The sequence below is a fragment of the Sarcophilus harrisii genome, chromosome 2, assembly GCF_902635505.1.
Source record: "Sarcophilus harrisii chromosome 2, mSarHar1.11, whole genome shotgun sequence".
In the NCBI taxonomy this organism is placed as follows: Eukaryota; Metazoa; Chordata; class Mammalia; order Dasyuromorphia; family Dasyuridae; genus Sarcophilus; species Sarcophilus harrisii.
This window is the reverse complement of record NC_045427.1, coordinates 221,508,051-221,534,708: the sequence shown is the minus strand read 5'-3', so window position 1 is coordinate 221,534,708 and position 26,658 is coordinate 221,508,051. Positions and strand designations below refer to the sequence as shown.

General features: G+C 38.1%; 1 protein-coding gene across 4 annotated transcripts in view; it reads left to right on the top strand.

Annotated features, from left to right (window-relative positions):
* Nucleotides 1-26,206, top strand: part of PKIG (cAMP-dependent protein kinase inhibitor gamma) — a 94,679-nt gene extending 68,473 nt beyond the window's left edge. For all 4 annotated transcript variants that reach the window (XM_031951564.1, XM_003757723.4, XM_023494562.2 and 1 more), the window contains 2 exons: nucleotides 24,514-24,687; nucleotides 25,099-26,206. In XM_031951564.1, the coding sequence (XP_031807424.1) occupies nucleotides 24,540-24,687; nucleotides 25,099-25,178 (228 nt within the window). In that variant the 5' untranslated portion in view covers nucleotides 24,514-24,539 and the 3' untranslated portion in view covers nucleotides 25,179-26,206. The remainder of the gene's footprint in view (nucleotides 1-24,513; nucleotides 24,688-25,098) is intronic.
* The last annotated feature ends 452 nt before the right edge of the window (nucleotides 26,207-26,658 follow it).

Below are 26,658 nucleotides of genomic sequence, written 5' to 3'. Positions count from 1 at the left end.
ACATTAAAATAACTTTGAGATACCACCTCAAACCTCTCAGATCAATTGACTGACATTACAGAAAAGGACAATGACAAATGCTGGAGGGGATTTGGAAAAACGGACACTAATGCACTGATGGTGGCACTGTAAACTAGTTCAGCCATTCTGGAGAACAATTTGGAACTATTTTTTTGCTATAAAACTCTGTATATCCTTTGATTCTGCAACACCATTATTAATTTATACCCTAAAGAGATCAAAGAAAAAGGAAAAGGATCTATATATGTAAAAACAAATTATAGAAGTGCTTTTTGTGATGGCAAAGAACTGGAACCTGAAGGAACAGCCATCATTTAGGGAATGGCTGAATAATTATGATATCTGATTATGATGAAATACTTTTATGCTGTAAGAAATGACAAATAGGATGGTTTCAGAAAAACCTGTTAAGATTATATGAACTGATACAAAATAAAGAAGATAAGAATTGATAAGAAGATTGTAGGCTGTGACAGAATTATTACATTATGACCAACTGTAAAAGAATTAGCTATTCTCAGCTGTACAGTGATCCAAAGGTCTCATGATGAAAAATGTATGCACATGCAGAGATTAAATTAATGAATTTATGTTTTTTCTACTTTATTTTTTCTTGCTTATATTTTTTGTAACATGGCTAATATGGAAATATGTTTTGCATGATTTCATGTGTATAATGAGTATCATTTCTTATCTTCTCAATGGAGGAAGGGCTAGAGGGAGATAAGATAGGATTTAGAACTAAAAATTTGAAAATTTAAAAATCTCATTCACATAATACTTTAAGCTTAAAGTAAAGAAATTACTATCCCCATTTAATAGATGAGTAAACTGAGGCCTGGAGAGGTGAAGTGCTTTACCTAAGATTACACAATAGTATTTGAGCTGGAATTTAAACTTTGTCTCCTATCCAGGCCCTCCTCTATACTATGGTGCCTTAAAATTTAAATTTTTAATATACTGTATGTCATACTTAAGACCAAATGTGTTACTTAATTTTAATTAGATGTGAACAGTTTCTTACAAGATTTATATGGGACTGTCAAGAAAATTTAATAAGATTATGGTTGAAGAAAATTTGCCAGTAAAACTGGGTATGATACCAGTTTTTCCTTCATACCAAATGTTTGCATTAAAGTCATTTAAACAAATGCTGAAACAGTGGGTAAACATTGATGCATGGTGGTGAAGCTAAAACAGACAAGAACCAACTTATAGAAACAGACACTCTCCAAGTATCTATGCTAAAGCCCCATACATGTAAGCATGGGTAGATGCAGCAGTTTTCAAGTCATCTTCTAACTCTATAGAAGTCCTTCAGATGCCATGAAGATTACGTTGAGAGTAATTTTGACATTATTCATAATGCTGTACTGTCATTGTAGTGATCATACTTATTAATATATTCATCATAATTGATACATCTAAACTTATTCTTTGAATGAGGTAATAAATTAATATGATCAAAACATCTCATTATAAGCCATACAGCATTTCTTTCATAAATTTTGGTACATCTTTTTTGCAAGACTATTTTACAATAATAAATGAATGGAAATATTATGAGACCTGGCGATCAGTGATTTAATAAACATTTGTTAAGTGCCTGCTATATACCAGGCACTTTAACAGACATTAGGAATAGAAAGACAAAAAATGAAAAGATAACTATACATATATGTGTATACATATACACACCCATACATCGCAAAGTAACTGACATATATACATGTACATACATGTACAGAAACACACACATCTCACAAAGTAATTGGTCAGGGGGAAAGCATGAGCAGCTGGGAGGATCAGGAAAAGCCTCATGTGGGAGGTAGTACTGGAGCTGAGCTTGGCAGTGTAAGAAGCAAAAGTTAAGAAGGAGAGCATTCTAGGCCTGGGGAAAGATCTTTGCAAAGATGCAGAAACTGAAGATAAAGTGATATATGTTCAAACAAGGCCATTTTGGTTGGACCCATAAGAGGATATAAAGGAGTATAATGCGTATTAATAAGACTGGAAAGATAGATTGTAACTAGGTGGTAAAAGATTTTAGATGCTTTGTAGCAAAAGTTTGTACCTGATCCCAGAGATTGTAAGATACCACTGTACTTTGTTGGCCATAGAAATAGATGGTCATATCTGTATTTTCAGAATAGAAATTGGAAACAAAAGAGACTTGAGAAAGGGAGACTAATTAAGAGGCTGTTAAATGAAGAAAAGGACATTGATTAAATATTTAGTGTGCCAAGCCCTGTGTTTAGTACTGAGAACACAAATGCAAAGCAGTTGATAGCCCCTGTCCTATAGGAACTTGCGTTTTAGCGACAGAAGATAACCCATAAAAGATAGGGTTGTGGTGATAGTCCCCAAAGACAGAATGTGGATCTCCATACTTCCTTGGCTTCTGCTTTCTCTGGAAAAGAGAATGATCCTGAGAAAAAGCATGCCTCCTAATGCCTGAGTCAAATAGTGGAAGAGTACCCAGCTGTCCTTGAAGAGTTCAAAACACTTGGCAAAGATGAATGTGATCTTCAGGTACCTAAAGAACTAACCAGTGTGACTGCTGGGGAACTGTCTGTAATCTTTGAAAGACTGGGGAGAAGAGGAGACATAGGTTCACTTAGATGTAAATAAAACATCTAGAGAAAGTCTCTCATGCTATTTTTGTGAGGGTTGGGATAAGGGGAATAGATGGCGTGATATAGATTAGATGAGATTACAGTTAGGTGGAGTCATTGAACTCATTGAATGTTAGACCTAAAAGAGATCTCTAGAGGAAGGTTCCAGGGATCTGTAGTTGTCCCTTTGGTGTTTTTTTCTTTTAAAAATTAGTGTCAGGCTAAACATAGAAAATACACTTATCAATTTTACAGGTGACACAAAATTGGGAGGGAGATAGCTAACACATTGGATAAGAGAGGCAAGATCCAAGAGACTTGATAAGCTGAAATGCTGGGCCAAATGTGAATGAAATTAAATGAAGGAATTTTAGTAGGGATGAATGATATATTGATATTGAACCATTAACCAACTGTTCTTTGAGTTTGATCAGCCAGCCAGTCTAATTGTTTAATCATTTAGTCAGAATCTCACCTTTTCCACAGATATTTTATGAAAAGTTTTTCAGAAGTATAGAAAAACTGTATCTTGTTGCCTTCACTGTGATTTAATAATCTTATTAAAAAAGGAAATGAGGTTAGTAGGCACAACCTGTTTTTAGTAAAATCCTGACTGTAATTATCTTGCTTCCCTTTCTAGATATTTGCCAGCTCTCTCTTTGATGATAGAGCTAGTCCAAAATCAAAGACAAGCTCACTGGCCTGCAATTTTGAGATCTTGTTCTCTTTTCTTGAAAACTAGAATACTTTCTCTTCCCCAATCTTATGGCACCTTTCTCATTTTTCATGAACTTTCAATGTAAAGATTTGCTCAAAGTCACAGTAGTGACAAGTGGCAGAGTAAGTCAGATATGATGATTCCAGGCCTAGTATTCCTTTATGTTCCTTACCTTGAGGTATAAAATACTCTGTAAATGCTGAGTATTACTTTTTTTTTTTTTTTTTACATGACCAAAACATTATTTTGCTGTACAAAAAGAATCAGACTCTGAATTATTGTACAATTAGCTTGTGAAGGAAATCAAAAATGCAGGTGTGTATAAATATAGGGATTGGGAATTCAATGTAATGGTTTTTAGTCATCTCCCAGAGTTCTTTTTCTGGGTATAGCTAGTTCAGTTCATTACTGCTCCATTAGAAATGATTTGGTTGATTTTGTTGCTGAGGATGGCCTGATCCATCAGAACTGGTCATCATCTAGTATTGTTGTTGAAGTATATAATGATCTCCTGGTCCTGCTCATTTCACTCAATGCTGAGTATTACTAATATTCTACCATTCGTTCTTTGATGGAAGAGGACTACTATCTTATTTATCTCCCTAGCACCTAGCAAAAGACTCTGATGTGGCAATTGTTTAATGAATATTTGTTGACTGAATGAATATTACTAAAATAGGTAGATTACTTTCTTTCCTACAATTGTGAAGATTCATCTTGGATATAGATGTTTCGTGTAGAGCCATTAAAAAACTAAAGTATGATCTGGGAATCCATCCAGGTATGTGGAGAGAGTGGCCTCTGCAAGCCCCTTTCCATGATGACACAAGCCAGGATCTTGCCTCCCCAGTGCTGGCAGACTGATCAGAGGCACAGGGTGTTTTTGCCTGACCTTTAAGTTTTCTCTCCATCCTACAGCTGGCAGAGAGAGGAATGAGGACAGAGTGTGTTTAGGCCAGCCCTACATGAGAATGACCTCATCAGCTTTGAGATTGCATAGGCAGAGAGTGGGAGAAGGGCCTGGGGCCTCCCATCAAAAAAGAGGGGGAAATGATAATATAAAGCCATTGGCCAGAGGAGTGTTGGCCTTCAGGTGGACCATGTTTGGAGGAAGGGCTTCAGGTTGTATTAGAAACTCAGAGGTAGGAGCCTTAGGTCCCAATCCTGCCCTAGCCCTTTACGATGTGGATGAATTGGGCAAGACATGAATCTTCTCTGAGCCTCTCCTCAAGAAGCTTAATGAGGAGACAACATAGGCCGGTGAAAAGAGCCCTGGGGGCAGATATTGCTTACTTAGAGACTTGCTATGGTGCTGTGTGATTGATCATTACTTGGTCATTGATCATTCCTTCTTTGAGGCTTAATTTCTTCATCTATAGGAGATTAAAGTAGGTGGTCTTATGCTTGAAGACATATTCCTTCAAGCTAATAACATTGTGCATTCCAAGGACCTTAGCAACTTTGATAGTCTAGAATCAGCAAGGCCCTGGTATGAGATAAACAGAACTAAAGATTCACCCGAGCATTAAGAAAATGTAAATTAATTTTTGGTCAGACCTTTCCCCCCACTACCTCCGAAAGAGATCAGTTTTCTGATAAACCCAAGAAAACTACTTGCCCAGCAGAATTTCACCAAATGGTGAATTATTACAATAACTTATATTTATAAAGACCTTTGTAGTTACATAGAATTAGATTCTCATAGGATGTTTAAAGCTGGAAAAATTCCTGGAACAAAGAGCATAGAAAATCACTGCTAGAAGGGATCTTAAAACATGGCATATAGAAAGATATTTAAAGCCCAAAGGGACTTTAGAAAATACAACATGCAATGTCCAACAGAAAAGGACTCTTAGAACCCAGACTTTCAGAGCTATAAGAGATTGAAGAGGGGTTATCTTATCTAGTTCAGTTCTCTCATTTGAGGATTTTCCTCATATGAAGAAACTGAGGCCCAGAGAAAGTGATTCACTCAAGTCCTATAGTGATTTAATGGTCAGAGACTAGAACTGTCTACTTACTGTACTGTTCTGCTTGCTGTGTTTTCAAGACATTTTGGTTGGATTCTTTGATGTTTCCCAACAGAAAGCTACATCAATTAATATTCCACATAGAACAGTGTTTCTCTCTATAGAAAAGTTTTTTTTTTCTATATAGTCTATAGACTTAATTGGGGCAATGGACAGCAAGCACTTAGAAATAAAGAATTGCCGGGATGCCATCTATTACTTTATTTGGTTATTGTTGTGGAAAGCTCAGAGGGAATCATTATCCTTTATAGATACACAAGGTGAGGAAATGAGAAGTGATTTGCCTAAAATCGAATAGCAAATGAATGGCACAGCTGGGGTCGATAATTTTTTAATTTTTATAATTTTATAAGTTCAGGACTACTTAATTGGTAAAGTATGAAATCATTATGAATTTTAGAATTCTGGTTTCTCCAAGGTTAAAGTCAGGATTTTCCTGAGAAATTCCTCTTTATTTGGCAGCTTAGCTGCCAAATCTTACAAAAAATTTTTAGCCTGTGTTGAAAAAAGAGAATTCTTGTTTTAAGAGGATGGAGGAGGATGATTTTCCTTTGGGGTTAGAGTGATCAGTACAGGATCATCTTACTATTCATATGAAGCCCTGCAGTTGGGTTTTGTTTCATTAGTTTCACACTCCAAAGAAGTGCTTATTGGAAAGGTTAAGTCTTCATATATCATAGCTGCCAAATTTTCAGTGACATTTGAGACACAAGAACCAGGAGAGATTTAGGTTCAAGGCTTGGTTTGTGTCAGTTAATGTGTGACCTTTGAGGGACCTTAGGCAGAATGTTAGAGCGGGAATTGACATCATAAAATATAATAAATAACATCAGAGACAGGAGTCTTAGAATATGTCATTAAAGCTAAAAGGGATAATAGAGATGGCCCTTCTCAACCCTTTCATTATATAGGAGGAAGCAGAGGCCTTGGGAAAGGAAGTGGTTTGGCCAAGGTCGCACAGGGATTGGGAGTGAGACGGGTGAGGACCAGGTCTCTTGACTCCTGGTTCAGCTCTCTTTAGTAGAGTTCCACTTCTCTGTGGCTGCTCTGAGCCCGATCTCCTGGCTTTAGCCTCCCTTTCTTTCTTGCCTCACTGGCCACATCTGTTTTCCTTTGTAATCTCATCCTGTGGGCTTGGCTCCAGCAGAACTGTAGCATGTGTTTGCTAGCCCTGACATTGTGGGGAATCAAAAAGGTTATTCAGATCAGGGGTCCTCAAACTACTACCCGTGGGCCAGATGTGGCAGCTGAGGATAATTATCCCCCTCACCCAGGGCTATGAAGTTTCTTTATTTAAAGGCCCAGAAAATAAAGTTTTTGTTTTTATTATAATCCGGCCTTCCAACAGTCTGAGGGACAGTGAATTGGCCCCCTATTTAAAAAGTTTGAGGATCCCTGCTCCAGATGATCGCCTCCCTTGTCCATTAGACTTCCCCTGTTAAGCCAGGCTCAGGTAACAAATAAGAAACCTAACTAGATCATTATCTCACCAGTTCCCATGGACTTTATTTACCATCTCTATGTTGATGATTCTCAAATCTATCTTATCTTATCCAGACTCTCTGCTCACCTCCATTCTCAACTCTAACTTTTCAGAGATCTCAAGTTAGATCTTAAGCAAAACAACCCAAAGCACACTCTATCTCCCCCCTCCCCAAACTTCCCTGCTACTCCAGAGGACATCACCCTCCTAGCTGGGAGTCATCCTTGACTCCTCATTATCTCTGACTCCCCATCATCAAGCTGTGGCCAAGGCCTGTCGATCTCACCTTTGCATCCTCTATCAAATACGACCCTTTCTCTTCTCTGTCACTGCCAGCAGGCCCTATCACTGCCAGCAGGACAGTAGCCAGCAGGTGGAGCTCCCTGCCTTAAATCTCTCCTCCCTCTAATTCATTTTCCATTCAGACACTACTGTGATTTTCAGAAAGTACAAGGCCATCCAGTCATGTTACTTTCCTTGCCCCTCTTTACCACCCACTCAAGGAACTGCAGTGGCTTTCCATTGCTTCCTGTAGCAAATAAAAATGCACATTTGGCATTCAAAGCCCTTCATGATCTAGCCCCCCCTTACCTTTCCAGTTTTCTTACATCTTGTTCTCCACATGTAGCCCAGTCCGTTGATGTCAACCTCAGGCTATCCCCCTACAAGGAATCCTTTCCTTCCTCAGCCCCACCTACTGACTTCCCTGCTTTCCTTTGAGTCCAAACTAGAATCCCAACTTTTACTGGAAGCTTTCTCCAATTCCTCTTAATTTTAGTGTCTTCTTTCTGTTAATTATTTCCTATTTATTCCATATATAACTTGCCTTGACTATATTTGTTTGCATATTGAATCTCCCATTTAGATATCAGACTTCTGGAGGACAAAGGATATCTTTTGTCTCTTTTTTGGATCCCTAGCATTTAGCATTGTCTGGCAAGTAATCACAATTATATAAACATAGATTAATAGTTTGGAGCAACTAATTAATTGACTGAAGAGCTACATCTGGAGTCAGGAAGACCTAAATTCACATCCAGCTTTAGAGCTTCCTAGCTAAGGGACCCTGAGCAAATCACTTAACCTCTACCTCGGTTTCCTTACCCATAAAATGGAGGTAATAGTAGTTAGTGCCTATCTCCCAGAGTTGTTGTAAGGATAAGATCTTTGCAAAACAATTGGCAAATCTTAAAGTGATATGTAAATCCTAGCTGTTATTGTCATTCCTCCTTTCCCTAAGCAAACTATACTTTTTATGTAGTGGAAGGGACTTAAAATTAGAAGGCCTAGTTTTGAGTTATAGCTCTGTCACTTAGATTCACATGACATATTGAGTAAGACATTTCTTTCTCTCTTTTGAGCCTTAGACTTCTCAGATATAAAGTATAGAGGTCAGTTATTACTACTAGCTTATATTTCTGTCACATTGACCAGTTGGTTTCCTTGTACTCTATACTTCTCAGTAATTGTATAGTATTATTATCCCTAGGCAGCTAGATGGTGTGGTGGATAGAGTACTGGGTCTGGAGTAAGGAAGACTTGAGTATCAAATTTGGTCTCAAACACAAATTGTGTAACCCTGGGCAATTTTCTTCACCCTGTTTGCCTCAGTTTCCTCATCTGTAAAATGATCTGGAAACTACTCTAGTATCTTTGCTAAGAAAAAGGGGAAAGCATAAGGAAAAGAGAAAAGGAAACAAATCTTTACTAAGTGCCTACTATGTGCCAAGTACTATGCTAAGCACTTTCGAAATATTATATGATCTTGACAGCAACCCTAGGGCATATGTGCTGTTATTGTCCCATTTTACAGTTGAGGAATTTGAGTCAGACTGGGGTTAAATGATGTGCCCAGGGGTTAAATGTCTTATATAACCAATAACTGTCTGAGATAAGATTTGAACTCTTTGTCTTCTTGACTGTCCATATCCTGTGCTCCATCTACTGCCTCGTTTTAGTGGGGAAGGCCTTGCATTCTTGAAGTCTGTGTCAGTAAATTATAAAGAGCAGATTCTCTAATGCTGGAAAAGCTTCAGGAAGGGGCCTGGGAATAGACCAAGTTAACTGTTTTCTCTTCTCAATTCTCAACCTCTGCCATCATCAGCCTTAGTATTTGAGGAAGATATGGTTCTTTATTTTGCTGAGATCACTTATGACCTGTGTCCCAGGTCCCTTAACTCCCTTTATCTATAGAAGCTGGCCCTTTAATTCCCCCTTTCTCTTATCTCCTGCCCCCTTCCCTGCTGAATCCCTGTGCTCAAGCAACAAGCAACAGGATCCTTGCTCTCTATTTCTGGGTGCTCATTTTCATCTCTTTCTCCCTGCTACAGATTGGATTAAATACCATTAGCCCAACTAAATCTACAACTACCCTATAGTTACCATTCCCTCAAAGCCATTATTGTCCTGTATCATTATCACAACAAAACACATTAAAAAAATCTGTCCTTATTTACTGTCTCTTCTTTTTCACCTCTCATTCTTTCCTGGCCCCTGAGTCCACCATTCACCTGAAATTGCTTTCCAAGATCATCAGTAATTATTTAATGGCTAAATCCAATGATCTTCTCTCAATCTCCATCCTGTTTCTTAGCAGCATTTAACCTTGTTATCCCCTCTTTCCATCTGGATACTTTGTCTTCCTTTATTTTTATAGCGGATCTTTCTCGTGTTTGATTATTTTTTCTTAGTCTTCTTTACAGCGTTATCTTCCATGTACTACTATCAGTTTGTGGGTATACTCCAGAGTTCTGTACTGGACCCTTCTCACTCTCTGCTCTTTCTCTTATTTATTTCTCTCTCCTTTTCTTTACACTCTTCTGTCTTGGTGATTCTATTAGCTTGTGTGAATTTAGCTATCATCTCTACTCAGTGTACCCTATCTACATAGACCATATTCATATTTGAACTCTGATCATATTTTGCCAGTTGCCAACTGGCTTTCCCCTTACATCTCAAGCTGAATGAAATATAAAAGTAATAGCAATAATAACTACCATTTATATGGAACTTTAAGGTTTGCAAAACATTTTACATCTGAAGTCTTCATGATAACTCGGTGAAGTAGGTGATATTATTACTCTGTTTTATAAATAAGGAAACTGAGGCTTGATGTCAGGAGACCTGCCCAGAGTCATACAGCCATCAGATACCAGACAAGATTTTAATTCAGATTTTGCTGACTCCAAATATGATTTACTTATAGCACTCTATACACTGTATCTCCTAAATCTCTGTCTCATAGATTTATTACCAAGACAGAACTTCTTTTCTTATTCCACCAATCCAACCCTCTTCCTAATTTCCCTGTTTCCACCAGTTCATATACTTTGACATCCCTGACTTTTCTGTCTGCCTCACCCTCAGTGCCCATACCTAGTTAGTTTTCAGATCTTGTTCATTCTGCCTCCACATACCTCCTTTATTTTTCCCCTTCCCTCTATTCACACAATCACCTCATCTCCTCTCACTCACCTCCTCATTGGTCTCTCAGCTTCTGGTTTCTCCTTGTTCCAATCTATTCCCTACATGGTTGCTAAATCAATATTCCTAAAAAACAATTCCAGCCATGTTTTCCCCTCACTTAAGCATCTGCTGATTGCTTCATGGATTAAAAAACCACACTCTTCAGCTTGGCATTTATAGCCTTTTACAGTCTGGTTGACTTATTTTTCTATACTGATTTCATATTACTGTGATACATTCTGTGTTTCAACAAATTGGTCTCAGCCTTTTTGCTGTTGTGTTTGTCCCCATTCCTTTCCACAGGCTGACCTCATGCCTGGAATTCTCTTCCTTTTCATCATCATTTCTTAGAATTACTTGTTACCTTCATGGCTAAGCTTAAGTAAAACCTCTTCCTTCAAGATCCTTTTTTTCTGATTCACCCCAGTGTTGGGTGGTTTCTTACGTCCTACATTCCCACCAAAATTACTTGGTCTTTATTTTGTGTATATTTTGAATATACATATTGGTTTACATGTTTTTTCTCTGTAGAATGTTGATGTAAATATCTAATTAGGTCAAGGATAATTTGGCACATGACTGGTACATAAGTACTTAATGAATATTTATTAATTTGAAAAGAATTGAACTTTAGGGCACAAGATTCTGGGAGATTTAAGTGGCTTTATCATGTTTACATCAAGTGATCATATCAATATTCTGAGAAGCAGTAGAATGTAATACAAACAGCACTAGTCGTAGACTTAATAGCCAGGATTTTGAGTCTTTATTTTGCCATTTACTAACTGTATGACTCAGGCAAAGTCATTTCCCCCTTTTGAACCTCAGTTTTCTATATTTGTCTAAGAGGGGGATGATAACTCATATTTTCTACTTTGCAGAATTTTTATGATAAAAGTGCTTTGTGAACTAAAGTGGACAAACTATGGCCCAAGGGTCAGATTTGGCCTTCTGCCCATTTTTATACTGCCTGAGCTAATAATATAATAATGGTTACATTTTAAAAATACAATAAAATTATATTTTAAAATGTAAAAAAAAAAATCCTCAGTCTACAGGCTTTGCAAAAACAGGCAGATAGGTTTGGCCCATGGGCTTAGTTTGTCAATCATGTGTCATAGAAATGTGAACTATGTTTATTATCCGTTCCACTACAGGCAGATGACCTTGAGAACTTCCCTGCTAAGAGAAGTCTTTCCCAATGGGATAAGCCTCTTTTCTCTTCTCCTTGTCCTTTAGAAAATAGATTCTTTTCTCTTTGTGGATTTTGGCAAATATGATTTTTTTTTCCTTAAAGAAACAGGAAATGACCTTTCCTGATGCATTTGGAAAACAGTTTTAATATGTAATGGAATTTCTGGTCTAGGGGTGAGGATTAATAAACCACAGAGTCTGGAAACAGAGCAGTATAGTTCTTGGCAAACACTAGGGGTTCTTCAGTTTACAAGTTCTTGCATCCCTTGATGAGTGGGGTAGAATATTAAAAACAGAAGTGGGAGGCAGTTTGATGGGAAGCTTTACAGAGCCCCTACCTTCTAAAGCTTAACAGTATCCTTGACCCAATGATATGATGTGACCCATGGAACAAGAGTGAACAGTTCTTTTCATTTCTCACCCTGGCAAAGTCACACATGCGATCTGGGAATTTGGGACAGATGAGGGATCTATGTAAACCCTGCAAAATTCTATGTTTGGAAGCAACAGAAAATTCTTAGGATTGGAGAAGGGAGAGCATTCTTAAGCACCTACTGTGACAGGACTGAGAAATTGACAGAGAAGATGGAAAAAAATAATAATAATTGGAAAGATCACAGAATGATAGAATCTGAAGGCACTTAGAATGGTGAACAAACAATTATAGCTGGGGAAGTACCCTGGCGCTATTTGTAAGTCTAGTTCTGAGGGTCTGATGCTTTCTTGATTTTCAAAAACTGCCAATGAAGTGATCACATTCATTTCATTTCATTTCAATTAATGTATACTAAGCTGTTTGCCAAATGTTAGAAATGCAAAGAAAAAAAGCTCCAAAAGAGAACTCTGAAAAAGAGTGTTCTATAAAAATTATAACTAGAACACCAGAAAAGAGAATGCATAACCTGAGAATCCCAAGAATGATTGAAAGATAGAATAAAAGAATTGGAGGAAAGTAGTAAGAAGTGAAATGATCACTCTTAATGAAAACTGAGAATTTGTGGCTTATTCCAGAAACTGAACAATTCCCCCCCCCCCCAAAAAAAAGAAGGAGGAGCTCCATTAAATAACACAAGAAATACTAAAACGAAGACAAAAAGTTGGCAAAATTGAAAAAATACCTGAGATCTACAATAAAAACAGAAAACAAATAACTTTGAAAACAGGGTGTAGAAAAGCTTCTGAGAATCCTGGCATCTGATAGCTAAGGCCATGCTAGGTTTTGTAACTAGCTCACAATCAGTGCCCCAAAGATTATGGAGTGAATTTAGGGGCTTAGCCCAGCAATAGCCAAGATGAGGATTCATGGGGAAGTCATGTCACATCTGAACATGAACTTGATGGGATCAATTTTATGTGGAAACTGTTAAATCTGAGCCCATTCTTGTCAGTGAACAACGTATAATAGATTGGGTTGTACTATTGAAGTGTTGGAAGAAAATCTTTATACTTTTTTTTTTTTGCTATATCTTAAAAATATACTTTTCTAAAAGCTAATTGATATTAAATGACTACTAAATAGAATAGGATATTGGTCAGTGACTGGTGATAGGGAAATATAAATGGGGGTCCAAACTGAAGGCAGTAATGAAGAGATGTAGCAAAGCTCTCAGGTTAGAATTTCCCTGAGAAGGGAAGATATAGCAAACTTTATTCATTCTGTGAGAATGAGGCCAGATAATACTTGCCACACAAGATTCATTGGCCTCCTAGAAAAACATAATGAAACAAACAAAAAACTTTTAACACACGTATATTCAACTCATTATTTCAGAATTAATGGTTTTAAGAAATCATCAAAGGAAATTGCCTGGAAATACAAGAGCCAGATGACAAAGTGCACTTTGAAGAAATCCACGGAATGCTACCAGAAGAGAACCCCATCAAACTACTGCCAAGTTCGCAAAATACATAAGACAGAGAAAATATAACATGACCAGAGACAGATCAATACTAGGAAACTCCAGTCATAATCATGCAGTGTAAAGTTCTGGTTGGCTTTATGGAGGTCTCTGGACCTGTCTTCGTTTCATCAGAGTGATCACGAGAATAGCCAGAGATAAAAGTCCAAGTTCTTTATTATCTCCTTCACAGTCTTTTTTCTTGCCTGGGGCCTGGACCAGCTTTCTGGAGGTCCTCCAGAATGTGTCTTGGTTTCTGTGGAGGAAGCAAGAGGACCACCACCACGGTCTCTGTCTTGAAGTCTCTCTGAGTGCGGGAGTTTGTGCTCCAGCCTCCAGACACTGTCTTCCCCAAGTCTGTTCCAATCCCTCTCTAGGTCTGACTCTGGCCTCTTAAAAACTCTTAATACAATTAAATCCATTCATCATACTGAGTTTAAGCCAATCATTATATCACTAGGGAACCATTGTTTGTTGTCAGATTAATTCAATCATACCGAACTAAAGAACTATTAATCACCATGCTAAACTAGATAACCATTGTCTTATCAATTCCACTCAGTTAACACCTTGTAAGAATCCTTGTTTCAAGTACAGAGTTCTGGCTCATTACAATGCAGATCTATTTATTATCAATAAGAAATAAAAAGAAAAACTAGAATATGAGATTCTGAAAAGCAAAGAAAAATGGTATACACCCAAGAATAATTTATTCTGCTAAGGCAATCAGAAAGGACTTAGTAGAGTCGATGCCTTCTGATCATTTCTCTTGGGGAAATTTAGGGTTGGGAGTAGTAGTTAAAGTATGAATTTTCAGATTTATAAGATGGAGTTTCAGACATTTTTTTCCCCTCATCCTCATGACCTCTCCAAAAAAGGAATTATGCACAAGAGAGAAAACAATTTCAGCTGCCTCTTCTGTCTAGGGCTCCAAAAATATCAAGGAGACAACAATTCAATGAATGACTGTACTCACTTAGTACTCCAGTCCCCCAATGGGCCCAATATGAGCTTGCAACAGAATTCACTTCTAATCCCCCTTCCTCTCAGTGCAGTAGAAACCAAAAGCAAGAAGTCTGACCTGGCTGGGATAGCTCTGTAGTGCAGTGAGTGCTTTGTGATGTAGCTAGCAAAAAGCTCAGAGAACCAAGTAACATAAGAAACTAGGGCAGGACCCATCTGTATGTCCCTGTAGTGCTTCCCCAAGCCTGAAGAAGCAAGCTCAGCACCCAGTTTGGCCTTCAGCATCCAGTTCAGGCCCCTAAAAAGTAGCTTCAGAGCAGAGACTGAGGGCAACTGAACATGAATTGTTCAACCTGGGAGGAAGCTGACCCAGCTCTGAGGCCTAGCCCCTAGGGAAACTCCTTCAAAGGGAAAGAATTTAGAAAGTAAGCAATCGGGAAATATAAAGAGAAAAGACTTAAATTGCCAGATGATCTCAGAAAAAAGGAAACTTAGCCAAAGAACATGAGCATAAGCAGATAAACAGCAGTGAAGGCAGTTATAACAGAAGAGAATATGGCCTCCAAATCAGTCCAAATCAGATATTCCAAAAATTATAGATATCTATGAATAAATATTCAAATAAAAATATTCAAAGACAAAGAAAAATGAAACAACATCTTATGAGGCAGGGGATTTTGTGGATTGCCAAGAGAGTATGGAACCACAGCAGGATTTTCCTAAATGTTTTGAAAGAAAAATAAAAATTATGAAAACAGAATTTATGACCTGATCAGCAAAAATAATTATCAGAGGAAAAGAACCTAAATCTATATACAAAAGAGAGAATAAGTTATTGGAAATGCTAATACAGAGAAGTAAAGGGCTATCTGGAAGAAAAGAAGTAAAACTCAATAATGTTAAAAGAAAAAATTTATATTTATATAAACAAATTTATTCATCTCAAAGACAGGATGCATAGAGATATTATAGGATTTTTTGAAAAACACAAGTCAAAAACTTTAAGCATACCATAATGCAAGAAATTATATAAAGGGGCAGCTAAGTGGCACAGTAGGTAGAGCACCAGCCCTGAATTCAGAAGTACCTGAGTTCAAATATGGCCTTAGACATAATTATTTTTTATAAAAGAAAAAAAAAAATAGGTGGCACAGTGGCTAGACCATCAGCCCTGAAGTCAGGAGGAGCTGAGTTCAAATGTGGCCTCAGCCACTTAACACTTTCTAGCTGTGTGACACTGGGCAAGTCACTTAACCCAAATTGCCTCAGCAAATAAATAAATAAAAATAAAATAATAATAATATAAGAAAACTACCCAGAACTTCTAAACACAGTAAACAAGTGCCAGTTGAAAAGAAAATTCCACAGGTTGCCTCTAGGAAAAAAAATTCTTATGTTGCAAATTCCAAAACATAGTGGTTAAATTAAACAATTCCAATAACAAATGTCTTTTTTTTTTAATTATAGCTTTTTATTTACAAGATATATGCATGGGTAATTAACAAATAATTCTTTTAAGTGACCAAGAGAAATATTTTCAAATATAAAGAAACTTAAATAGCACAAGACAATTCTTTACCCCCAAGAAAAAAGCAGACTCAAGATGTAAACCAAGGCAACATATTCTGTAAATCTGGCCCTAAACTTTGATTAAAAAAAATAAGTGAGACATTTGAAACATTCCTAGAAAGAAAACCAGACCTGGAAAGATTATTTTCTTTGTAAATAAGAGAAACAACAGAATACCAAAAAAAAAAAAAAAGATAACCACAACCAAGAACAAGAACAAAATGATAACATCTCAAGGACAAAATAATAAAATCTCAAGGACAAAATAATAAGATCTCATTAAGAGATTTCTTTCTAAAAGTCCACAAAGATAAAACGTTAAAGCAGATGTCAAATAGAAGTGGTGGTAGAGAAATAGGCCTGAACATTATAGACTAAATCTCACAACAGGTGAATCAGTGTTTTTCTGAGACTAAATTATAGAGGGACAACTGGGCATGGAGTCAGGAAGAACTAAATTCAAATCTGGACTCAGACACAATGACTCTGGCCATATCACTTAATCTCTGCCTCAGTTTCTTCATCTTGTAAATGAGGATAATATTACCTACCTCCCAGTTTTTTGGAGAGGATCAAATAACATAATACTTGTAAAATACTTAGCACAGTGTACACACTATACAGATACTAGCCACTTGCTATTAGGATGAGAAAAGAGAGGCAGAAGAAGATAGAAGGAATACCATATATTGTACTCTAAATCAAGTCACAAGTCAACAGCAATGATGAGTAATTCCTGTAAGACTCTCAGAGAGAATAAAGCCTACAAAAGAATAGACAAGAAGGCAAAGGAAAGAAGTAAATTAGGGGAAAGTGTTTTAGGGGTGAGAGGATACCACTGATGAATGCTTCCATGAAGATATAAAGGGAGATAGGGGTCTTACACTGGATATACCTTCTAGGGGGTGGTGCTTAGATCAGTCATCAGTTAATGGGAGGTTATAGACCCAAGGGACAGTTAGGTAGCTCAGTGGATAAAGCACTGGGCTTGGAATCAGATGCTTACTAGGATGTCACTTAATCCTGTTTGTCTCAGTTTCCTCATCGCAAAATAAGCTAGAGAAGGAAATGGTAAGCCATTTAAGTATCTTTGTCAAGAAAAATGCAAATGGGGTTGCTTAATGATGGGGTTGGGATAGCAAGTCCTAATTTGATACAAACATATGACAAATTCACAGTGGCAAATATGAAATAAAGTTGGTAGAGCATATAGTTAGCAAGGAAAAAAACAAGTTCCCCAGGGGAACTCACAATTAACCAGGAGAAAGGGAATACTCTACGAAGTGGGAGAAAGCCATTGATTGTCAGGTTTGTCTGATCAGAATTTGCTAGAGTAAGGAGAGAGGTGCCATTAAAGGGAAGGCACTATGAGGAGGAAGAAAGTAACCTCATTCATAATGGATTTACTCCTGAAAAGAACTTAGCAAAGATCTTCATGATAACCAGATGTTTTGTAAGGGAAATTATAGCCTTGTGGAGTTTCCCAGGCATAAAGGCTCAAACTCAAGAGGGAGGGTCAAAGAGCCAAATGGAATGCATTTGGCAAACCAGGTCCCAGATCTGTCTAAAGATAATGCTAATCAATATCTCAAAGGTTTTTTTTTTTTTTTTTTTTTTTTTTTTTTTTTTTTAAAGATGTACAGAGTTTTGAGGGAGAGACAAAAGAATTCCATCCTTACAGTCACTCAATGCCAACAGGATAGTCTAGGAATTTGAGAAGAAAGCAAGTCTTCACTTAGGAAATGCTTAAATAACTCCAAAAAATAGACCTATGAGATGTAAATGCTGCTTGAATAGCTCTGAGCCAATGAAAGGAAACTGGTAGGAAATTACCTCAAACAAAACAAACTAAGGTTGGTTACCATTTAAATACAAGGGGAATGAGGAGAAATTAAATAATTTAGTTCTGAACTGGTGAAGATTCGTACAGGATTTTCTCATATTAGGATTTCACAAAGGAAAAATAACAACAATAAAAACTCAATATGAATGGGATATACTTCTAAAACAGGAGGAGTATAGAATAAATAAATAATATGAAGCACACTTGAAACAGATTCTTATAAAACAGAAATGGTGGTTTGGGATAAAATTTATGATGTTTTGCCTAAATTCAAATGAGCTAAAATGGCCTTTATAGTCTTAGATTACAAGGTATCAATAAAATAGATATGATCATTAAAGAGAGACAGAGAACCCATGTTGTGCTTATAGGAACCAAAGATAATAACTAATAATTAAAACAACATTAAACATATGCACCCAGTTTCATAGTATCTAAGTATTAAAGGAAAAGCGAGCTGAACTTAAAAAGACCCAGATAACAAGATGTACATCTTTTATAACTTCATTGTGTCTGTTTCAAATTTAGACAAAATATAATAGATAAAGGAATTGAAATTCTGAACAAAATATTAGAAAAACTAGATATACTTAGGTATGTGTTAGTTATTAAATGGTAATCCTAAGGAGCATATCCACTTTTCAAGACTACACCTATAGAAATTGAGCATTCATAAATTAATGCTGAAAGTGTGAAGCAGGAAATGCCTCTTTCACATAGGGAAAAATAGCTGGCATTTATGTGGCACTTACTGTGTGCCAAGCACTTTACAACTCTTATTGCATTTGGTCCTCATAATAGCTCTGGAGGGTAGGTGAAAGGGGTCTTTGGAAATCATCTACTTCAACTCCCTTATTTTATAACTGGAAAATTTGGGTCTTGGAGAAAAGTGTGTCTCATCTAAAACTTAGGAAAAGGCAAGGGGTCATAATTTCTATGTTAGTGCTTTCTTTATTGGAATTTGTCTAGAAATCAATCTAAAAGTACTTCTGCAGAATCTCCCGTGTTGGATCCTTTACCATCCTGGGGAAGTGCTGCCCCCTGCCACACACACTACTCATTACAGTAGAGATATGGTTTCCTAAATAGGAGTGTTCTTTCCTCCAATACAGTGTGCCCAGTGCTTCCCACTGAGGCAAATGCTCTTCAGTGCTGCTGTGGCCAAAACATTTATCCCCGACTTCCCAAATTTCTGTTGATGAGCCTCATCAGAGGAAACCTGACTGGTTCTTAAATGATAAATTCAGAGAATCATCAAGACTGTATTTGTCTTAAATTTTAATTTAAAATTTACTTTTAACATTTTTATTCTAGCCTTTCTATCTTACTACTGAAGGAAACTAGGATTACTGAAGTAAATTAGGCCTGTAGCAAAGTGCCTTGCAGAGAATGGGTATTTTGTAAATGTTTATTCAAATGAAATGAATTGATAAACTTTCAGAGCTTATCAGCCACTCTTAAAAGTTGGCAACTTTTTAAAATATTTTTATTAAAGCTTTTTATTTACAAAACCTATGTTTGGGTAATTTTTCAGCATTGACTCTTGCAAAGCCTTCTGTTCCAAATTAACCTCTCCTTCCCCTCACCCCCCCACATGGCAGGTAGTCCAATACATGTTAAAATATGTTACATCCAATATATGTGTACATATTTATAGTTATCTTGCTGCACAAGAGAAATTGGATCTAGAAGGAAAAAAAACTGAGAAAGAAAACAAAATATCATCAAACAACTGTTTGTCCACTAAAGACTTGGATTTGGGAGGATCAGAATTCTAACCCTACTTCAGACACTAGCTTTGCATGTGACCCACCCCAGAAGATTCAACCTCCCTGTGCTTCAGGGAGGGGTTGGATTCATGTAGTCTGAGACCTTATGACCTGTGATCCTTAAAGCTCCTAAAGCTGCGAGCAGCTCTTTTGTGATTTATTTATGTTTGTTTGTTTTAATATATATATATATATATCAGTGAAACTGACAGTGAAACAGACTGTGGCGGCTTAATTGTATGGGAAATTATATAAAGAGCACCATCTGCTGGTACATTGTGAGCATTGCCTCTGATGGAGTTTAGGTCCTCCAGGACGCTCCTGATGACATTTCTACACTCAGGAGGAATCTTTAGACAATGAAGCAGGAACGAGCCTGAAGACTTGAGATTTTCATCTTAGTGATCTTAGGCAAGTTGTTTTCCTTTTCTGAGCTTTCCTTGAATTGTTCAGCTAATTGTCCAGGCTCTCCTTCTTCCAAGTTCCTATAGAAATTTCCTTGCTGTCTGTACCGCTCACATTATATTTTTGTACATTTGCTTTATAATAACAAAGCTTATTCACAGACATGCGACAGGTAAAAGAAGCAGGATCTTTGTTGCTCCCTGTTGCTGCTTCCAGGCTCACCTTCTACCACTGTCACTCAGCAACTGTTCTTCCTTCACTCACTGTATCTGCCCCAAATGAAAATTTTTGTAGCTATTGTCTTCCAATCTCTCAGATACTGCTGTTCTTTCCTTAATGAGTTCAATGTCTGAATCAGACAGACTTCTCCAAATCTTGTCTTTATACTAGGGGGCTTTGTATATATTGATGCCACTCAGGCACTCCATCCTTCCAGTTCATTTATTTATTTCTTCATGACCTACTTTTTCACCTCACTGCAGCCTATACACCGAAATGATCATATTCCTGAGGTTGTCATTGTCCGCATGAGCCTCTGTGGTCATGAACTTCTGTCCATTCTACCTTTGGTCTTTTAACTTCAAATTCTGTTGTTCTTCCTCATTATAACATCCGGTCACTCAGCCTCTTATTTCTTTCTTTCACAGGCAATCACTCCTATGCTGGCTACACTCTTCCCTATCATATCTTGACCCCTTAATGAACCAGTTCAATTCTACCTCTTCTTTTCTTGAGTTTCTTGCTCCCTTATATCATTGATTTTGTTCTGCCAAGATTCAGCTTTGGATTCCTCCCACCAGTCTGCTGCCTTTGCTCCTACACATGTTGCTTAACAAAGCTGGAGTAAATCATGAAACCATGCTAATTATTCCATTGGATTTATGTTATATAATCCCAACTGGGCTTTCAGTGCAACAAAGCAATCTTTTCCTACTTCCCAAACTAATTCGCTGTCTTACACTTCAGATTGGCTGTTCCAAACCTTTTCATTCCTCTTCAAATTTTCCAAAACTGTCCCTTTCCCCACCCTCTCAGCCGAGAACCTTACCTCGTATTTTACTGAAAAAAAAAGACTTATTTGCCAAAAGTAGTCTTTTCTTCCCTGTACCTCATTCTCAAATCATCCAGATTCCTTTTGCCACTATTTCCACCTCCACTCCTGCAAAGGGACAGCCCTTCTCCTTGCCAAGGTAAACCCAAATCTATATAGTGATCACATCCCATTCCATATTCTTCAGTAGATTTCAATCTCTGTCATTCCCACTTTCTCACTTACATTTAATCTCTATTGCATACAGATATGTTCAGGATTTCCTTATCCTCAAAAGTTCCTCACTTGATGCATCCTTTCTCTCCCCCCAGCTATAATCCCATATATCTTCTCCTTTTTGTAAATAAATTCCTTGAAAAGACTGTTTACAATTAATACCTCTCCTTCATTTCCACTTCTCTCAACTTTCTACAGCCTGACTTCTGAGCTTATCATTCACCTGAAACTCCAGAGTTACCATTAATCTCTTAATTACCAAATCTAATGGCAGCAGTATGTTTTTTTCAATTACACATATAGTTTTAAACATTCATTTTTGTTAAATGAGTTCCAAATTTTTTTTTCTCTCTCCTTTTCTCTCTCCCCTCCCCTCTCCCCAAGAGAGCAAGCAATCTGATATAGGTTATATACATATAATCAAAAGTGAAATGCTTGTGAACATTCTGAACATTGTGAAAAGTCTTTGTTTTTTCGGGGGTAGGGGTTGGCATGGCAGTAGGGGTTAGGGTTAGCATCAAGTGTCTGAATCCAAGTGAACTCAGGATCTTCTGACTACAGAACCAGTTCTCTATCCACTGTGCCACCTAGCTGCTCCTCATATTGATCTCTCTAAAGCCAAGTTTGACCAAGCCTATTAGACATCTTGAACTGGATATTCTGTAGAACATTAAGATGTAGGACATCTTAAACTCAACATGTTCAAACTGAACTCATGTTCTTTCTATCTATCTTACCTTTTCTTAATTTTATTAATATTATTGTGGGTACCACCATTCTCCTATGCTCCCAATCTCTAGGGGTCATCCTTGATCCCTCACTCTTCCTCCCCTCCCTTATCAATTGCCAAGTCCTGTTGTTTCTAGCCTTGTAACATCTCTAGTATATATTCCCTTCTCTGACACTGCCACTACCCTGGACCAGCCCACTAGCTGGACTAGCACCAGCTGGTGGTCTCCATGTCTCAGGTATCTCCTCACTACAGTCTCATCTACTCAGCTATTATAGCGATCTTCCCAGAATATAGGTCTGACCATGTCACTCTCTATGCAATAAAATCCAGTGGCTACTTATAACCTCCAGAATTCAAACACAAAATCCTCAGTTTGATATTCAAAGCTCTGTAGAGCCTGGCTCCTCCTCCCTTTTCAATCTTCTTACTCTTCTCCTTGGCTTCCTTGATGGTCCTCAAATAAGACCTTCCATCTCCAGCTCTGGCCATTTGTTAATGGCTATCTCCTCTGGCCTGGAATGTTCTCACTCATGGTTCCCTTTAGTTCTCAACTAAAATCCCCACCTTCTATAGAAAGCCTTTTCCAACTACTTTTAATTCTAGGACCTTTCCTATTGGTTATTTTCAGTTTATCCTGTCTGAGCTGTTTGTACATAGTTGTTTATATCTTCTCCATTACACTGTAAATTCATTTGAGAGCAGGGGCATTTTGCCTTTCATTGTATTGGCAACATTTAGCACAATTACTGAAACATATTAGATGCTTAACAAATGTTTAGTAATGGATTGACAGAAATCAACAGAGAACACAATTATTGTTCTCATTTCATAGATGAGAAAGTTAAAGTGAAGTGGCTTGCCTCAGATTTGAGCCAGAATTCAAATTCAGGTCTCTTGATTCAAAGCCCAGTCCTTTTCCCACTATATCTCTTGACAAGATCTATGGGAAGAATATTCAGCAGTTTCTCAAGTTAACAGATATTCATCACAAATTTTCTGAGCATAAAAAAGGGATGAGTTGAGGAGATGGATGGGATATTGCAATAGCCTAGGTGAGGAAGCACTGGAGTGGTAACATGAGGCAGGACAGAGGCAACAGATGCTGTGGAGGTAGAGTCCACATTAGTAACTAGAGTGCTGAGCTTTCCAACATGATGAACTAGGGAGTGTTATGGAGGGAAGATGGTGCTTCATGCCATCTACCATAGGTAGATATTACATTGTCTTCTTAACCTAACGTCTAGACTCATCATTCAACTGAAAAGGCTCTCTTCAAATGCATTAATATTCTCTTGATTGCCAAATCTAATTGTCTTTTCTTGAGTCCTCATCCTTCTTGACCTTTCTGTAGCCTTTGACATTAGTGATCACATTCCTCTGTAATATTCTCTTTTCTCTGTTTTCCTGTTACCGCTCTCTCCTGGTTCTCCTCTTACCTATCGGACCACTCCTCAATCTCCTTTGCTGGATCCTCATCTGGGACTCTCTTAACTGTGTCCCATAGGACTCTGTTTGGCCCTCTATACTAATTCATTTAGGAATCTCATCAGCCCCATGGATTTAATTATTATCTCTGTGCTAATGATTCTCAAATCTACCTGTTCTACCTAACCTCTCTGCTGATCTACAGTTTCACATCTCTTTGACATCTCAAATCGGATGTCCTCTAGATATGTGTTCCAAACTGAACTTAGTCTTTTTTCCTTCAAATTTTCTCCTACCTTCTGTATTACTGGCAGGGGGCAACACCATCTCCGGTTCCTCAGGTTCACAATCTAGGAATCTTCCTGGACTCCTTACTAGCTCTCACCTTCTCATACTCCCTATCCAAGCTGTTGCCAAGGTCTGTTGATTTCACCTATGCAATGTTTCTCAAATACACCTCTTTGTGCAGATGGAGGCATTTGCCTGGTAAGGAATGAGACCACTCTCCTTGATTATTCCTTTTAGAAGGTAAATCAGGGTTAGAGATATAGCTTTCTAGAGGTAATAGTTGAAACTGTGTGCTAAGGGAGAGCACATGGAGAAAAAAGGTTGAGAATAGGCTGTTGGCGAACATCCACTTAATAGGTGTGAACAGACCTCATCTTTAATTTAAAAATTTTTTCCATATATAGCACTAATATACAGTTAAACCATAGAATCTGTAGAGCTGGAACTTCTGTGAGCTGCAGTGCCAATATCCATCTGAATTATGAATCTATCTCCATGACACTCCAAGCTTTTGCATATTATGGTGGACTTCTTATTTCCTGACAACTCACCATTCCACTCCAAAAGCTTTAGCTTTAGATATTCAGCCAAAACATCTCTCCTTTTAACTTCCCTCCTGCTAGTTCTAGTTGTTCCTTCTAAAACCAAGCAGTGGGTGTTTTATTACATGCTATTTGAGTAATTGATTTCATTGTTCATAGTCCAAAGGACCTAAACTAAAAAAAAACTAAAAAAACTAAAAAAAAGAAAACTAACTTGCGTGCTTCCCTGGAGAGTAGTCATCAGCAGACTAAGAATGCTTCTTGCCTACTTCCCCCTCTTCACAGCCTTGCTCAGCTATGCAAGAGGCGTGATGGAGGTTGAGTCCTCATACACAGACTTCATCTCCTGTGACAGAACGGGTCGTAGGAATGCTGTCCCTGACATCCAGGATGACTCTGCAGCAGTGAGTGTGAGGAAACTGACGGGGAACATGGGGGAGCTGGCACTTGAAGGAGCAGGCAAGTACTCTCTGGATGACAGAACTTTTGAGGCATTAAATTGGACACCCAGAAGTGACCTTAGAACACAGTGCATTAGAACTGGAAGGCACCTCAAAACATAGAAGGCTAGATTTACATGAAGCCTTTGAATAAAGAATATAAATACTAGACCTGGAAGCTAACTTTAGACTTTAAATGTCACTTTATAGCACATAGTGTTGATAGAAGAAGAAATCTTAAAAGTTATCTAGACTCTAACTTCTTAAATTTCTCCCATGAAAAGTAGCAAGTGGAAAAAGTGAAAGAAGCCCTATTCTAGATCAGTTTTCTCATTTTAGAGTAGGAAATGGAGGGTTGTAAAGGGGGGAATGACTTGTTGATTGGATTAACTTAGGAATATTGTCCATCTTTCTCTTTCTCTTTTTTCAGAAGGGCAGGAAGAAAGAAGCACATCAGACAAGGAAGCTGGTACCACGCCTGAGGGGAATGAGGGGACCACCACATCCTGAGAGCTACTTCCATCCCATTCCCTTTGTTCAGTGGCTGAAGGAAGAGGCAACCAGCCCATGCTTCCCAAAAGACAAACTTGACAGCATCCTCCCCAAGGACCACTTCCCTCCCATACAGTAACCCTTCTGGGCACAATGAAGCCATGTGGACCTCCCCAGAAACTTCTTTCTCTCTCATCCTCTCTCCCTTCCTCAGAGGAAGTCTGTGCTCGAGGCAGATTTGCCCTGCTATGGGGACCTCAGACTGAGGCTAGCCTCCAGAGGTGCCTTAAGAGCCCTACCCTGGCTAGGGAAACCCTGTGATTTTACTTACCATGAACCTTCACTTCTTCCAAGCCCACTTATCTTATTGTATTTGTCAATTCCAAACAATATTTATTTTATACCTGTGGGTAGGATTGGGGAGGTACCACCTGCTCCCTTCCTCTGGAGGACAGCTAGAAGCCAGGTATCCTCCTAGTTCCTTTTAAAGGAAACATCATCAACCCTCACATTGAACCTCTCAATTCACTTCATTAAATTTCCTGAGTGCCTACTCTATGCAGGGCTCTGAAGGAAGCAAAAAAAATGAATGAAACCTGGTTACTGACCTTAGGGAGTACCTATCCTCAGGGCTGCTGATCGCTTCATCTCTAATCCTCAGGATCAAGGGAGAGATCCTTCCCAACCCATCTGGATTAGTTCCTTTTTAAACTTTGACTTTAAATATTATCCATGTTTTGTTTTTGGGTTTTTTTGGGGGGGGGGGTTGGAAGGGAGGGGATGTGGGGACAGTTAAGAAGAGAGGAAAAAAACCAGTGGAGATCTGCCTTTTATTTCCATGGGGAGGGGGTGGTAAGGAAACAGAAGGGATATTTTAATTTAAACTTTTTGACCTGTGTAGCTCAGAGACAATGATTCCCGAACTCTTCCAAACCCATTCTTAAGGGAATCATTTTGTTTCCCAATTTTACTAAATTATGTCTCCTTTCTATAAAGATACTTGATGCTTACCACTTGGAAAATAAATTCTTACCTTTTGTGTGGTTGATTTTTCTTTTTTTTCCTGAAAATATTAAGTATTATTTCTATGTTGAATTGTCCCGAGATCCATTCCTCACAGAAACTTTAGCTCTGACCCCTTGAACTCCAATGGAATTTAGAATGGTCAAGAAAATGTGAAAAGTCCCATTGTTAGCAGCAGCTTGGAGTAGTGGGAAGGACACTGAGCTTGGAGGGACACTGAGCTTGGAGTAGCGGGAAAGACAATGAGCTTGAAGTATTCTGGAACCCAAGAGCTCTGGGTTTCAGTCCTGGCGTGCCACTCGGAGGTTAGTTCAAGCCCAGGTCACTTGATTCCCAGTTGAGCCCTGTCTCACAGCACAGGTGGCAGCCGGTGGCCCTGCAGATGCAATGCTAGGCCTGAAGTTAAGACTTGAGTTGAAATCTGGCCTCAGACATTTCGCTAGCTGTGTGACCTCTGCCTGCTTCAGTTAACTCA